The following is a 17,415-nucleotide window of genomic DNA, read 5'->3' on the forward strand; positions in this document are numbered from 1 at the left end:
ATTTGCTACTCAATGAGATCACACTTACTATTTTATTAGACTTGAGTTATTACTCAATGAGATTTCACTTGCTGTTTCATTAAATTTGACTTACTACTCAATGAAACTCCACTTACTATTTCATTAAACGCGACTTACTGCTTAATGAAACTCTACATGATATTGAATGATTTTTCTTTAACTAGGTGAAATGCTATTCCAACAAAATCTTAAATTTCATAAATTAAAAATATCACATCATGTCAAAATAAAACACTGATAGAGATAGAGACTGAGATATAGATAAATTCTTACCTCAATAATTTTTTGAATTTGTAAAAATTAAAATTACCCTCTTTCACATATCATTTGTTACAAAAATCAAAAGCAAGACCCAATATTGTTCATAGTGTTTGTAAATGAGTTGTGAGGTCTTCTATATTCTCCTAATTAACTATCTTCTTATATAGCAATTACTATTTTTAAGTACAGTGGGTAAAGAAATGTAATTCTTGTACATGTATTTATTTATTGCCATTAATAAAAATGTTGACAAATGAAAAGTTTTCCTAGGTTTATATTTTGTTTAATTTTTCATTTATGTTTTAAAATATTGTAGATATTAAATTTGTAAAAGCATATTCATTGCCAATCATCTGAATTTTATAGGGGAAAAATTCATTTTATGGTAGATATTAAATTGATAAAAAGTTATGAATTTATAAAAATTTCTAAAAGATTTGATTATGAAATTCATATAAGTTATATAAAATATACAAAATTTATGAGTAATAAAACAAACTATGGATCTCAAATTCTTAAATAGTAATTAATTCCTTGAGGTGTCGTTGGTTAAAAAAAGGGGTACTTCTTTTAAATTAATTTTTACAAAAAATAAGTTTAAATAATTTACATTTTAAAAGAAAATAGTTTACAATTTATTTGTACTTGTTTTATTTATTTTTAATATTATTTTGAAAAGTGTTTTTTTCACAATAATGACTTTATAAAATTTGGTAAATTAGTAACAAATTTTAATAAATTAATATTCACATGCCATATTTTACTTTCTACAACTCACAAAAGACTAATAATATACTTATCACTAGTTTACATGACTTTTAATGTACTACCGTATGTGTCAACATATCATTGGTGTAATGTATTCCATCACTAATGTTTATCTTCAATGCAGTACTGACACATGAGTTGATATATTAAAAGTGATATACATAGGTGGTAAGTGTAGCATCACTCCTTACAAAAAAGACTAAATATAAAGGGAAAATAGTTATATATAGTGTGTCATTAGTTTCATGTATTTAAAATTAATTTATAATACAAAAGAGGCCACAACTTTTGAGACAAAAAATGTGACCTAATTAATAGGTAATATTGTTGAGTTGTATTTTATTTATATTCAAATAGTAAATTTATTTATAACAAGTAGTAAGTGAGTTAATGATAAATAGTAAATATGTTTGTAATAAATAGTAAGTTAGATCTATTTGTTCATTCTTAAATTAACTAAAACTACTTTACCTTTTGAAAAACCACCTTAATTTCCTATCTATTTTTAGTCATAATACATCTAATCGTTAGGAATTCATCCTATCCAAATCCAATGGTGCATATGTTTTTAGGTACCATACATGAAAACTACTTTCATGTACACACTCACTACAATAAAAATAGTCTTTAGAGATGAAAACTAATGACGAAAATAAATTTTATCACAAAATATGTATCTTTTAATGACGAAAATAATCTTCCATCTCCATATGTACCAATTTTAGAGACAAAAATAAAATTTCATCACCAATCCAAATACATAATAAAAAAATTAGGTGACGAAATTATTTTTCGTCATTATTTATATTTTTTTTGTCACGGAAGATTTCCTAGCTATTTTTTCGGAGGGTATCAAAATTTTGAGACTTTTGGTGACGAAACAATTGGTCACCAATTATAAAATTATTAATGACGAATATATTTTTGTCACCAATAATTTTTAATATTTTAATATCATTTAGTGACAAAACTATTTTTGTGGCCAATATTTTTATCTTTGGTGAAGAAATAATTTTGTCACCAATAAATGATTTAGTTGTTAAATATTTTAGAGGGAAATGAAAATACATTGGCGTCTATGGAAGCAGATCTGTTCTTCTTAAAAAAAAAAAAAAAAAAGCCTGTTATGCTTGGTTATACACATAGACCTCACACACACACACACACACACACACACACACACACAAAATAATTTCTCCATCAAACCTAATTTCACACACACATAAACATCTTACACTCATTCACGGGACTGAGTTTCCTCACCGCCGCTGCTAACATTTCATCGATTCACCGTCGGCTCACCGCCGATAGCCTTTCCTCACCACCGCCGTTGGTTTCTGCTTCCCTTGCCGCCGATCGTTAGCCTCTCTTTTCCTCACTGCCACTGCTGTGTTGATCGGCTCACCACCACCGCTGTAGTCTCTCTCTCTCGATGCTCTCTCTGTGTAATAGTTTCGTCCGTTGCTCTCTCTCTCTCTAGTGTATATGCTCTAGATACATATAATATATGTATATATATGAGAGGGTAATTTTTGGGAAAAATTGGGCCGAGCTTCGAGTTGGGCTTTAAGGCCCAAAACACGAAGGATTAAGTAAAAAGGCCGTAATGGATACTTCGGCCTAGGGGGCAAGGTTACTCCGGTCTTGAGGAGACAAAGTTACTTCGGCCCAAGGAGGTGAGGTTACTCCGGCTCATGAAGAGATAGATGCTTTGGTCCAAGGAGAAGTAAAGCTACTCCGGTCCGTAGGCAACTCGGAATTAGGCCGGTCTCAGAGTTAGTCCGGCCGCAGTATGTTCTGGGAAGGCCGGTTTTGGAATTAGTCCGGTCGTGACGTACTGTGGTTAGGTCGGTCAGACCTTGTTACTTGGAAGTTTGAGCTCGCCAAGGTTGAACAGGGACAGCCGAAGTAAGGAATTAGAGGAGAAGACCGAGCTATGGACGGTTCGGCCCTCTGTGGCTCGGTATAGCCAATTTACTTCGGTTACATGGAAGTTCGGCCGTGGAGGAAACCATCCCACTTGGTTTAAGCAGTGGGGGAGGGTGTAAAAGGATAAGCATTATCCTTAGGAGATTGAATCCTAGGAGGACTCTGCATGGAGAAATACGAGTCCTACTAGGATTGTGCCATATGAAACTTATAAAAGCTCACAAGCAACACCTTGGAGGGGGTAATTGAACAAAATCTTTCTGAGAACTTTGAGCTTTGTCTATTTGTCAAGTTTTCTGACTTAGGCATCGGAGAGGTTTCCGGCACACACCCGCCGGCTAGCTCACGTTTGTGTTTTCAGGTGACAAAGCGACGTCGTACGGAGGAGCGTGGACTTGGTCAACAGGATTATACGAGGAGAATTATTTCCTCCCCGTACAATTGGCGCCGTCTGTGGGAAGAACAGACAAGAACAAAACCTCTTGACTAAGCTTCTCCTTTTTTTCTCAAGTCAATGGCACACATTGAAGAACTACCGCAGTCCGCCGTCGACGGACTAACTCCAGAGGGGGGCGCAAGGCGAGAAGGATTACCTTCCGTCCCTCCCATGGCGGAGTTGGAACTCCAACAACATAACTCCAGGAGGAGTGGCAGGGGAAGGCGGAATAGCAGCCCTCGTCACTCTCAGAGTCCTGACAGACAAAGGAGGAGGATTGATCCTCAAGCCCTGGAAGATCGCGTGAAGGAACAAGATGAACTAATTCGAAGGATGGCGGCGGACATGGAGGCCTTGAAACGCCAAATGAAGAATAAAGATGTGGCGACAGGAGAGGGGCGCAAGCATAAAACGCCCCCTCGCCACTCAGAGAATCGTAGTAGGAATACTACGCCCTCCCAAGGAGAGAGCAGAAGCCTCAGGACAGGCGACACTCACTCCTTATCTTCAAGAACTCGTCACTCCAGGTCTGAGAGGACGAGATCCGAAAGATCATATACTGAAGGAAGTACGTATTGGCCTTCACATTCACACCAAACCAGATCCAGACAAACCGAGCTACCCAGGTCATCCGACTTACGAACCGTGCTAGAAGAAAAAGCACGATGCAAGGAGGATGCCAGGGCAAGGGATCCACACCGAATTTCGGCTCTACAGCGGTTGGCTCCTCGAACGCATGGAAGCGTCGAGGTTGGAATGCCAATACCGCGACCGGCCTACGAACCAGCGGACAAAGCATTGGCAAGACTACAGACTTCGCCGTTTGTCCCAGCGATCGAAAACGCTCCCCTACCATCAGGCTTCCTTCAGCCGAAGTTCAATACATATGAAGGGAAGACGGACCCGTATTCACACTTGAGCCACTTTCGCCAAGTCATGGCCGTGTACAGGCGAAACGAGGCCTTAATGTGCATACTTTTCCCATCAAGTCTGGGCGACCTGGGCTTGACTTGGTTCGAAAAGCTCCCAGAAGGTAGCATAGCCTCCTGGGCCCAATTGGCAGAAGCATTCGTAACAAGGTTTCGGACAAATACTAAAACACCGGTGGAGATAGACCAGCTACTCTCCATCGACATGGGTGAGAAAGAAACCCTCAAATCTTACAACAGTCGCTACTGGGAGACATTCAACCAGATAGGAGACTGCCCCACCAATCTAGCCATTGCACAATATAAAAGAGGCCTACCAGTAGGGAACCGACTAAGGGATTCAATTACCATGATGCCACCCCTCACCATGGAAGCCCTGATGGAGAGAGTGCATCAGCACATCAGGGTAGAAGAAGATGGCGCACGTTCCAAAGCCAAAACAAGTGCGGCCACGGTACCAGAAAAGAAAACCTCAGCAAAGGTTAATACGGTAGACCGAAGTAACAAAAATGGACGTGGCAGACGAGATAACGGAGAAGACCCAGACAAAAGATGGCTAAGAATTCGCACTGCCATAACCACGGTGTTCAAAAAACCAATATATCGGATTCTGAGCGAAATCAAGGATGAGCCTTTTGTCAAATGGCCAGCCAAGCTTGGAGAAGCTCAGAAGAATTACGACGACAGATCACGGTGCACCTTCCACAAAGAAAAGGGGCACCGAACTGAGAATTGCACGCCCCTAAGACAGCATTTAGAAGAATTGGTGGCAGCAGGCCACTTGGACGAATACATTGAAGGAGGAGCGCAACCGGCCCCCCAAGATCATGACCAACCCAACAGAATGCCAAACGACGCACCACCACAAGGCATTATCAATGTAATTCATGGAGTTTTTGAACCTGAGCGCGTATGCGAGCTTAGAGGTTCAATCAAGAAGGCTGAACACTTTAGGGAAGTATTAAGTTCCCAACCCGCCATCAAGAAGGGGAGGACAGAGGCAACAAACGTCATGTCCTTTTCGGATAAGGACTTGGAACGAATTTACTGCCCCCATAATGATGCCCTGGTTGTCACTCTCCGAGTCAAGGATTTTGACGTCAAGCGGATTCTGATTGACCAGGGTAGTTCATGTGAGATCATGTATTACGACACATTCAAACAACTAAAGCTGCAAGACAAAGACTTGGCACCTGCAGTTTCTCCCCTGATTGGATTCAACTCCATGCCAGAGTGGCCTGTCGGCAAAATAATCCTTCCAGTCAGAGCTGGAAGTGTATCAAAACAGGTAGAGTTCTGGGTATTGAAGGTCCCCTCCACCTACAACATCATCCTGGGCAGAACATGGCTGCATGCCATGCGTTCGGTGGCGTCGTCTTACCATCAGGTAATGCGGTTCCCCAGTGACGCCGGTATAATTGAAGAAGTCTATGGCGATCAGATCATGTCAAAACAGTGCTTCGCCACAGCAAATGGAAGCCGAGCTGCCAAAGGATACGTTCATTCGGTGGAAGAACTAGAGAGTAATGAACTATTCGCTGACGTCGGCAAAGAAGCTGATCAGAAAGCGGTGGAAGACTTGGTGGAGGTAAAAATAGATGAGAAGAACCCGGATAAGTTCTTCTTGCTTGGCTCATCATTGTCCAGCGCTGAGAGATTAGAGGTCATGGAATTCTTGACCTCTAACATCGAAGTGTTTGCCTGGACACCGTACGACATGCCAGGCATTGATCCAAACTTCATCAGTCACCAACTCAATGTCCACCCATCCGCCAGACCAGTCATTCAACGCACACGCAGATCGGCACTCCACCACGCCGAAATAGTGGCGGAGGAAGTAGGCAACCTGCTGGAGGCAGGAGCAATAAGAGAAGTGCACTACCCAAAATGGATCTCCAACACCGTCGTAGTGCCAAAAAAGAATGGTAAATGGCGTGTCTGCGTCGACTACAAAACAGTCAACAAAGCGTGCCCAAAAGATAGCTTCCCCCTACCAAGGATAGATCAACTGGTGGACTTAACAGCAGGACATAACCGACTTAGCTTTTTGGATGCATACAGAGGCTACCACCAGATCGCCATGCATGAACCAGACCAGGAGGTCACTTCCTTCACAACACCAAGGGGGTTATATTGCTACAAGGTCATGCCCTTTGGCCTAAAGAACGCAGGGGCGACATTCCAAAGGATGGTCACCAAGATGTTTGAACCATTGTTAGGCAGAACAATGGAGGCGTACATCGACGACATGGTGGTCAAAAGCAAGGATGAGAATGACCATCTGAAAGACTTAGGCGAGATGTTCCAGATCCTGAAGAAACACAAGCTACGCCTCAATGCGTCCAAATGCGCATTCGGAGTTAGATCTGGCAAATTCTTGGGCTTCCTGGTGACCAACCGAGGTATAGAAGCCGACCCCTCTCAGATCAAAGCGATCCAGGAGTTGGAGAGACCAAACTCAGTCAAAGAAGTGCAGCATCTTACTGGTATGGCGGCTGCACTCAACCGGTTCATAAGCAGATCGTCGGACAGACTACGACCTTTCTTCCAAGCATTAAAGGCCAAGTTTGAGTGGGATGAAGAATGCGACCGAGCTCTGGAAAGCTTGAAGGAATACATGTCTTCCCCACCACTACTTGTTACTCCAGTACCTGGTGAAGAACTCTTTTTGTACCTAGCAGTCTCTCAACACGCAGTCAGCGCAGTGTTGGTTCGTGCAGAAGGAATACAACACTTGCCCATCTTTTATGTCAGCAAGACATTGTTGGGAGCCGAAACAAGGTACTTACCATTGGAGAAACTAGCATTAGCATTAATGATGGCATCCAGGAAATTGGCGCACTACTTTCATGCCCACACCATAGTCGTCCTTACGGCCTTCCCATTAAAAGCTCTGTTTGAAAGGGCGAACTTCAGTGGGCGAATTTTGAAATGGGCAGTAGAGCTGGGACAATTCGATATCAAGTTCCAACCAAAGACCGCAATAAAAGCTCAATCTTTGGCAGACTTCGTCGTAGAGTTTACTCCTGGAAGTCATCATATCTGTCCAGTCGACCTGACTGACTCAACCGAACTAGGGACGGAAGTTGACGCCGGAATAGCGCAACCCCTAGTGAAAGGTAGTCCATCGACCGAACTGGAGACGGAAGTTGACGCCGGAATAGCGCAACCCCTAGTGAAAGGTAGTCCATCGACCGAACTGGAGACGGAAGTTGACGCCGGAATAGCGCAACCCCTAGTGGAAAGTAGTCCATCAAGCACAAAGGCAGACCACATTAAGGACGACAAGGAGGAGCCAAACAAAGGCTCACCAGCAGTTCAAACAGAGGACGAAGGGCAGACAGCCAATATGGACTTTGAAGAAAACACCATCCTTGACCCCACGGCATCGTCTGACCCTTCCACATGCTGGAAACTATTTGTTGGAGAGATGTGGAAGCTCTTTGTGGATGGAGCATCCAACCGACATGGTGCAGGGCTTGGCATAGTCCTCATCTCTCCAGACGGCCTGGTTATAGAACAAGCAATCAACCTTGGCTTCCCAGCATCCAACAATGAAGCAGAGTATGAGGCGCTTATCGCAGGACTTAAGTCAGCACACTTCATGAAAGCAGCCGAACTAATGGTATACAGTGACTCTCTGCTGGTGGTAAACCAAATTTCGGGCGAATACGAAGCAAAGGACGACAGAATGGCCAAGTACCAAGAGTTAGTCAGAACAGAGATCAAGAAGTTTGATGTGGTAAGGATAGAACAAATTGGCAGGGAGGAAAACAGCCGAGCGGACGAGCTAGCAGGCCTGGCCTCAATGGCAGATACATCGATCCCTCATCCATTACTCATCGACTTCTTACCAAGACCAAGTATAGAAGACCCCGAAGCAGAAGAAGTATATTGCACTGAATTAGGCCCTTCATGGATGGATCCCATCATCCTGTTCCTAAAAGACGGCATCCTACCAGCAGAGAAAAAAGAAGCCAACAAAATCAGGGCAAAGTCGCAGCGATTTTGGCTATCTCCATCTTTGGCATTATACAAGAAGTCATTCTCCGGGCCTTACCTCAAGTGCGTTCACCCCAGCAAAGTAGAAGCCTTCCTATTCGAAATACATGAAGGGGTATGTGGAAGTCATCAAGGGGGAAGGTCGCTCGCCTACAGGGCTATTTCGCAAGGATATTGGTGGCCATATATGCAAGCAGACTCAGAAAAATATGTGAAGAAGTGTGAAAAATGCCAGAAATTCGCACACCAAATACATCAACCAGCAAGAGAACTCCTACCCTTAACTAGCCCATGGCCTTTCGCAATGTGGGGCTTGGACATAGTAGGACCACTTCCAACAGCGCCCGGTGGCAGAAAATTCTTTCTCGCAGCAACAGACTACTTCACAAAGTGGGTGGAAGCAGAAGCATTGGCGTCAATTAAAGAGAAGGATGTGAAGAAGTTTGTTTGGCAGAATATTATCACTCGGTTTGGCATACCAAGAGCACTGATCTCAGACAATGGAACTCAGTTCGACGGCAGGATCTTTAGAAGCTTTTGCGAAGAATACAAGATAGAGTTCTACAATTCTACTCCGGCATATCCTCAAGCAAATGGGCAAGCTGAAGCATCAAATAAAGTCATCTTGGATGGACTAAAGAAAAGGCTAGAGAAAGCAAAAGGCAAATGGGCGGACGAACTCCCTCACGTCTTATGGGCTTACCGAACCACGCCTCGGCGATCAACAGGAGAAACACCATTCTCCTTAGCCTATGGAATGGAAGCGGTGATCCCACTAGAAGTTGGCCTCCCCACAATTCGAAGCGAAAATTTTGATCCAGACTTAAATGGAGAAGCCATAGCCTTAGAACTCGACCTTGTAGAAGAAAGAAGAGAAAAAGCAATGGTTCACATCGCCGCCTACCAACGAGAGTTAATCAGAAAATACAGCAAAAAGGTACATCCAAGACAATTCAAGATTGGGGATTGGGTACTACGCAAAGTAATGGGAAACACCCTAATCCCAGGAGACGGCAAGTTAGGCCCAAATTGGGAAGGTCCTTATAAGGTGGTTGGATTAGCAGGCAAAGGGGCATACCACCTAGAAGACAAGGATGGCAAGACAATCCCTAGGCCATGGAACACGGCCAATCTCAAGTTATTTTACTTTTAGCTTTTTCTTTTTCAAACATATGTAATTTCCTCTTCCTTCAATAAAGCGAGAAATTCTTTTTATCACAAGTTGTTCTTTGTAAAAGTTAGCTTCAGTAAGGTCAGGCACATAGCGAGCATTTTATTCTAAGTTAGCTGGAAAAACTAACTTAGAGGTTGGCTGGAATAAACCAACACCCTTCCTAAGCCCAGGATAAGGATCCAGGCTGCAGGACGTTTGGTCGGAATAACCAAACTTTATTCTAAGTTAACTGGAAAAACTAACTTAGAGGTTGGCTGGAATAAACCAACACCCTTCCTAAGCCCAGGATAAGGATCCAGGCTGCAGGACGTTTGGTCGGAATAACCAAACTTTATTCTAAGTTAACTGGAAAAACTAACTTAGAGGTTGGCTGGAATAAACCAACACCCTTCCTAAGCCCATGATAAGGATCCAGGCTGCAGGACGTTTGGTCGGAATAACCAAACATTATTCTAAGTTAGCTGGAAAAACTAACTTAGAGGTTGGCTGGAATAAACCAACTCTTGTTACTCTTCAGCCGAAGTACGAGTATGGCTGAAGAGTAGTTGGCCGGAATAAACCAACTCTTGTTACTCTTCAGCCGAAGTAAGTGTATGGCTGAAGAGTGGTTGGCTGGAATAAACCAACTCTTGTTACTCTTCAGCCGAAGTAAGTGTATGGCTGAAGAGTGGTTGGCTGGAATAAACCAACTCTTGTTACTCTTCAGCCGAAGTAAGTGTATGACTGAAGAGTGGTTGGCTGGAATAAACCAACTCTTGTTACTCTTCAGCCGAAGTAAGTATATGGCTGAAGAGTGGTTAGCTGAAAGAGTGGTTTGAATAAACCAACTCTTATTACTCTTCAGCCGAAGTACGTGTATGGCTGAAGAGTGGTTGGCTGGATTAAAACCAACACTGTATACTCCTCAGCCGAAGTAAGTATATCGGCTAAAGAGTGGTTGGCTGGCAAGCATATTTTAGAAAGCCAAAACCGAAATAACAGTTGGAGTAAGTAAAGGCATGACAAAACACAGGCATACATATCACAACCGGAATAAGAGTTGAAGTAAAATTTTCATTCAAAAAAAGAAGTCATTACAAGGCTGCTTAGTTCGGTTACAAAGAAAAGATTACAAAATTAAGAGAAGAGTTCATCTATTTCGGCGTCAAAGGCAGCATCGGCGTCAACCCGAAGACCGGTTTCGGGCGCTACAACACTTTCAGAAGGAAGAACGGGTTCGGCTGGAGCCACGGCTTCAATTGGTTGATCAAGAGTTAGATCTTCCACCACGGGCTCCGACCGAACTACCTGATCTGCATTCACAACCGAAGTATCCTCAGGGGCAGAGTCTTCATCAGAATCTTCATCATCTGAGCCCTCAAGGAACTGCTGTTGCATGGCCGTGGCATAATCCATCAGGGAGTTCGGTATAAAGTAGGCTGGAGGGTTGAAAACCTCGGTCTGAGGATCATGACCGAGCTTCTCAACGGCTCCCCTCCAGCCGCACTTAAAGAACAGATCCTTGGCCGCATTGCATTGTTGGGCATAAGCATCCTCTGCCCTCTTGAAGCCTTGTTTGTCGGCTTCCTTCACCTTCTCTTTTATTTCGGCATCCTTCTTTCTTTCAAGTTTTAGCAACTCGCGCAAGTACTTGTCCTTCAGCACAATGGCAGTCTTTTGCTTTTCGGCCTCGGCCGAACTAACCATTCCGGTCAGACGACCGACCTCACCTCGGAGTTCGGCCATTTCCTTTCTGGCCTCCTCTAGTTCGGCCGATTTCGCCTCTGCCTCTGCCGCAGCTTGCCTTGTCACTTTCCTCAGCTCCAGCACCTTCCTATGGGTGATTTGATTTTTCTGGATAGCCTGACAAAGCAACAACTTCAATTTAGCCGAAGAAAAAGAAAAGTAGAAAAACAGAAATACGACCGAAGTTACTTACCAGAATCATTGATTTCGTGGCGGACCGGATGGACTTCAGCTCGGTGGTTAACTGTTTGTGGTGATGTTCCATATCTTTAGGCAGACACACACTCTTGGCCAAATTGATGGCCAACAGGTGGTCCTTCTCAGCAACAACCGAGTCTGTTTCCAGAATGTCTCGGTCGTTGAAAGATAGCTTCGGTGCCCAGCAACTGATGGTCCGGTCGGAAGACTCCGGTCGAGGGCTTGGTGGTAAGCTCGGCTGAATGACAGGTTCTTCATCAACCAAAACTCGTTCGGGTTCGGCAGTCCGGGGACGTTTGGCCCGGCGGGAAGAGGATGGCTGTTGGGAAGGGAGGGCGACAACGGCAGGCTGCGATTGACTGGGAGGCGTTACTTCGGGCCTAGCCGTTTCGGTAAGAAGGGCCCTAACTCTGCTCCTTTTCGCCATCTCTTCTTCGGCTGTTAGAGGGACAAGTCTTATCTCGGGCAGAGTTGGGTCCGGCTCCGGTGCCTCCTCGAGAAGAAAATCAGTTACCTTTGCTTTGCGGCGACCGCTATACCGGTAGGTCGGCCAGGAATTTGAGCTTGAAAATCCTCAAAATTCCCAGAGACCCAAAGGAAATCATCATCGTTAAGATCTTTATCCGGAGTGTGCTTAATTATCTTCTCTCGGCGGCGGCGAATTCTGAGGTAGTAGACCCACCCAGCATTCTTTGAGCCGATGGAATACTGATGGAATATTTCGGCTAGACCGAGATTTAGTCCGGTTTGGTGGTTTAATGCGTCTATTCCCATTATAATACGGTATGTATTGGTGGACAGTTGGGTAGGACATAACCTAGTCTGTCTAAGAAATTCGCAGATGAGCGGTTGGACAGGAAACCGTAGTCCGGTTTCAATTATTGACTGAAGGGTAAAGGGGACGGAGCCTTCATTGTCCCAGGGAGTAGCATCTTTCTTGGCCAACTCCAGTTGGACATCATCAGGAATCTGGTAGTCCTGCCTGAATTCGGCCATGCCACCAGGGGTTTCGACTAAATATCTATACTTACCCATTTGTTGTATAAGTTACGAATAAATTATTTCGGTACAAAAATTTGGCTCAGTAGCTCGGTTGAGCACACGTAGGAGTGCCTGGGCAACCTAAGTCTGCAAAGTAGAAAGCAAGGGGGTTAAGCACAGATCGTTGGACCGCGCTACAAATTATAAGCAAGATATACAAATCCTACTTCGGCTTAAAGGGCTGGTTCTACCCCGTCTACAAATCAGAAGGTTTCTTAGCTCGGTTTTGAGCAGTTTTAGACCGGTCTAACGCCTAGGGGCAGCTTTCTGAGTTCGGTTACAGAACTAAGAAAGCCGGCTTGGCCCCAAGGTCTTAGCTCGGTTGGAGACCGAAGTACCTAGTTCGGTAACGGCAAACTTATCATTGGCTAGAGTGGGTCAGAAGAAACTACTGATGTTTCTACAAGTTCTAGTTCGGTTATGTTCTGAATCTGTCTACATACATAACACAAACAGTTTTCTAGTCCGGTTGCTAGGTGATTTTGGATCTAAGACTATCTTCCTACAAAATAGTTCATACACATACAAGTTCTACTGGTTTCTTCATAGAAAGTACAAAAGCAGAGCAGATACATGGAGAAAATATTTGCAAAAAGCATACGAAAACAAGATATACAGTTGCACAAAACGGGGGTAAAAGCAACATAAGCAAAAAGAGAGGAAGAAAATGGATTCACTTACCAGATTGAAAGAGGAGCTAAAGATGGAGGCAGTAGCAGCAAATAGTGACGCGGACGCAGCAAGCTCAAAATTTTGAAAACTCGAAGGTTCAAGAACACAGAGAGAAGATGAACAGCAAGGTGTGAGTGAATGATACGAGATGAAGGGTTGTTTTGTGAAAGAAGGGAGAGAAAAAGGCGGCAAAAAGAGGCGGGAACAGTACGAAATTTCTGCAGGGCGGCGTAACAGTTGGCCACGGCTTATCAGATCCTGCCACGTGTCTATGGAAAGGGAAGCGTTACAGTCGTGATTGAAGAGACGTTTTTGACCGGACGAAGAGAAGCCCGAGGTAAAGTTAGCTCGGCTGGAGAGGCTAAAGGGTTTTTAGCTCGGTTGAAAAAGCTTAATAAACTCTAGCTCGGCCAGTAGACTGGTAATCCCGATCATGTTGCGCAGATGGAATTAAGGGGCAATTGAGAGGGTAATTTTTGGGAAAAATTGGGCCGAGCTTCGAGTTGGGCTTTAAGGCCCAAAACACGAAGGATTAAGTAAAAAGGCCGTAATGGATACTTCGGCCTAGGGGGCAAGGTTACTCTGGTCTTGAGGAGACAAAGTTACTTCGGCCCAAGGAGGTGAGGTTACTCCGGCTCATGAAGAGATAGATGCTTTGGTCCAAGGAGAAGTAAAGCTACTCCGGTCCGTAGGCAACTCGGAATTAGGCCGGTCTCAGAGTTAGTCCGGCCGCAGTATGTTCTGGGAAGGCCGGTTTTGGAATTAGTCCGGTCGTGACGTACTGTGGTTAGGTCGGTCAGACCTTGTTACTTGGAAGTTTGAGCTCGCCAAGGTTGAACAGGGACAGCCGAAGTAAGGAATTAGAGGAGAAGACCGAGCTATGGACGGTTCGGCCCTCTGTGGCTCGGTATAGCCAATTTACTTCGGTTACATGGAAGTTCGGCCGTGGAGGAAACCATCCCACTTGGTTTAAGCAGTGGGGGAGGGTGTAAAAGGATAAGCATTATCCTTAGGAGATTGAATCCTAGGAGGACTCTGCATGGAGAAATACGAGTCCTACTAGGATTGTGCCATATGAAACTTATAAAAGCTCACAAGCAACACCTTGGAGGGGGTAATTGAACAAAATCTTTCTGAGAACTTTGAGCTTTGTCTATTTGTCAAGTTTTCTGACTTAGGCATCGGAGAGGTTTCCGGCACACACCCGCCGGCTAGCTCACGTTTGTGTTTTCAGGTGACAAAGCGACGTCGTACGGAGGAGCGTGGACTTGGTCAACAGGATTATACGAGGAGAATTATTTCCTCCCCGTACAATATATATATATATATATATATATATATATATATATATATATATATATAACTTCAGCAACCAATGTTCATCTTTGTTTGTATGTGATTTTTTTTTTCTTTTTGTAAATCCAATTAAAGCCATTGTTCTAGAAATTGAATTCTTTATATGAATTTTTTTTTATTGGCTTGTGTATTGAACCAAGATTTAATCCATTGGCTTTCCTAATTATTTAATTAATTAACCTTACCTTTTTAAATGCTTCTGTTAACTAGGGGATTTGATTATTATTTTTATTTATTTATTACATTTGACTTCAGAAAGAAGAGAGGCCAAAACTCATCTTAGAGTAAGCTCGAAGGATGTGAAGATTATACATAAAGTAATAGGATATTTGATTGAGTTCATTATTGTTACGTTTGGTTTTTTTTTTTTTGAGATGTTTATAAGCTATATTTTGTTGATATGTCTATTTTCTTTCAGCATCTCTGCCCATGGAATGCCAATTTTTTGCGTGATTGTTTTATCTATCCTTATTCCTTTTCACGAAGTAATTTTCTGTGCTTTTCATCTATTAATTATTCAAAGCTATTTAGTATTATGATTTCTACAATCCTTTTATGCCTCAACACGATAAGTAACTAGGCTCACGCTCGGCTCGACTTATTAATATTAATGAAACTCGAGCTCGACTCGGCTCGGTTCGATAAGATATATTTATATATTATTTAATATATAAATAATACATTTATTATATAATTTAAATAAAGATAAAAAAGTCGAACTTATGCAAAGCTCGAGCTCGACTTATTTACTAAAAGAGCCTAATATTCGAGCTCGAAGTAGACTCATTTACTAAAAGAACCGAACCAAGCCGAGCCCTTAACGAGCCAAGCTAAGCCTGTTCATGTACAGTTCGGTTCATTTGCAGCCTTAAGGAGAGCGAAAGAGAGACGGTTCGTGTAAGGTTTAGTTGTTTCAAATCGGGTTACAATACACACACACACATATATATATATACACATGCGTATTTTGTCATTTTACTTACGAATATCTTTATGGGTAAAATATTTTCGATTTCAAGTCAATTTATAGTTTTTAATGATGTTAGAAACATGTTTCAATTAATAATTTAAGTAATTTTATTATTGTATAGGAAAGCAATTATGAATTTCATTTTTTTTTTGTAGTTAATTATATTAAATAAAAAATTCTGACAAGAGGATATTTGTAATTTTTCAAACCTTAGGGGGGTATTTTTAATTTACCCAATATTTTTTTTATTATTTTAATTTTACTTATTTGAATTTTACATAGATATTGGATTTTGTAGACCCTGATAAGTACTATTCACTGAACCTTGGGTCTAATGGAAGGTTTGGGAGGAGGGCCTCCCCCAAGGGGAGAGGGTCTAGGGGTACTTTGGTAATTTTTCGTTATTTCTACGTTGCCCTAATTCTATATTTATAAATAGATGACGAAAGTGTCTCTTTTAGGTTAAGAGAGTTATATTATTTTCTGATCATAATGAAAATTGTAGCAGTTGTGGATGTAACTCTATTCTGGAGTGAATCATGTAAATAATTGTATTTCTTTGTGTGTGTTTGATTTCTTTGATTTTGTTTGTTATTTTGTATCTTATTGATATTGATTAGGAATAGACGATTTCCTAATAATACATCACATGTGTCATCCATGAGTTAAATATAAAGACAACACATTGAGGTCAAGTATTGGGGTCCCTTAAATACTTGACTCTAATAAAATATTAAACAACGCGCACATTTTTATTTTTCTCCTCACTTCTCACGTGCCTAACCCTTTTCATATTATTATCCTCTTTATATCTTTTTGATATTTTATTTTGTGGGTTCTATTTTAAATTTAATATGATTATTTAAATTGTTTATTTTGTAAGTTTAATAATGAAAAATTGTGTAAAAAATAAATTTTATCAAAATGATTAGATATATGAGCAAATTTTATATTTTATTTTAAATGAATAACGACTATGAATTTAAATTTAAACCGTCTATTTTATAAAATAAAATATAATTAACTTATCTATTTATCGATATTTGATGAAACTAATTTTTTACATAGACGGTCCTCAAGTTTACAAAATGAATTGTTTGGATTATCATTGTAAGCATGAAATGGTGCCTCCAAAATAAAGTTTGAAATAGTCTAGAGGATACTGGTATCAAGAAAAACCATTCTCATATAAATAGGTAATGCTATAGTACATGTGCAAGTTATGACACTTGTGGGGTTACTTATCACAAATGTCACAATTAAATCCTCTTTATTGACAACTATATATATATATATATATATATTATAGCTAAGGGCAAATTACACCCGTGGTCCCTATATTTTACTTTTTGTGTCATTTTGGTCCATATACTTTCCATTCACTTGATTTTGACTCATAATTTTAGATTTTGCATAAATTTGGTCAAATTAATAATACTGTTAGTGTTTTTTTTTTTTTCAAAAAAATTTATCACTAAATTGGTTGAGGTTAACTTACTGAGTTAGATAAATTTATAATTTTACAATTAAAAATATGACACATGATACTTGAGAGGGGAATTTATGCCGAACAAATGAACCAAGCTAACCCTCATCTAGGGTGTTGAACCAAGTTGGATGATGAACTTGGGTTGTGGGCCAAGCTGAACCTGTGCCTCGGCGATGGGTTGGGGCGAAGCTGGAATGAGACCACGAACTCGGACCGAGCTATCTTATGAGTTTGGACCGCAGGTTGGATTGTGTCTGCACTTTGGTAATAGGTCGGGCAAAGCCATAATTGAGGTCGTTGTCTAGGACCGAATTAAACATGCCGACTGAGCTAAATGTGGAAGGCTACTGTGAGCGAATGGGTTGACTAAGCTGGGAAAGAACCTCAGCGGGCCGGACTAACCATGTGGAGCCTTGAAGAGCTTTGTTGAGCTGTGAGGTCGCA

At 41.8% G+C, this 17,415-nt stretch overlaps 1 protein-coding gene across 1 annotated transcript; it reads left to right on the forward strand.

The window, feature by feature from the left end:
* Positions 1 to 2,562: 2,562 nt before the first annotated feature.
* On the forward strand, positions 2,563 to 16,108 carry LOC145814469 (uncharacterized). Its single transcript, XM_082911303.1, has 4 exons — positions 2,563 to 7,463; positions 7,527 to 9,008; positions 15,781 to 15,872; positions 16,103 to 16,108. The coding sequence occupies exons 1-4, from the start codon at positions 3,494 to 3,496 to the stop codon at positions 16,106 to 16,108; spliced, it is 5,550 nt and encodes a 1,849-aa protein (XP_082767429.1). The 5' UTR covers positions 2,563 to 3,493.
* The last annotated feature ends 1,307 nt before the right edge of the window (positions 16,109 to 17,415 follow it).

The sequence above is a fragment of the Camellia sinensis genome, unplaced genomic scaffold (assembly GCF_055761805.1).
Source record: "Camellia sinensis isolate YWXY unplaced genomic scaffold, ASM5576180v1 Unanchor10, whole genome shotgun sequence".
Taxonomy (NCBI): domain Eukaryota; kingdom Viridiplantae; phylum Streptophyta; class Magnoliopsida; order Ericales; family Theaceae; genus Camellia; species Camellia sinensis.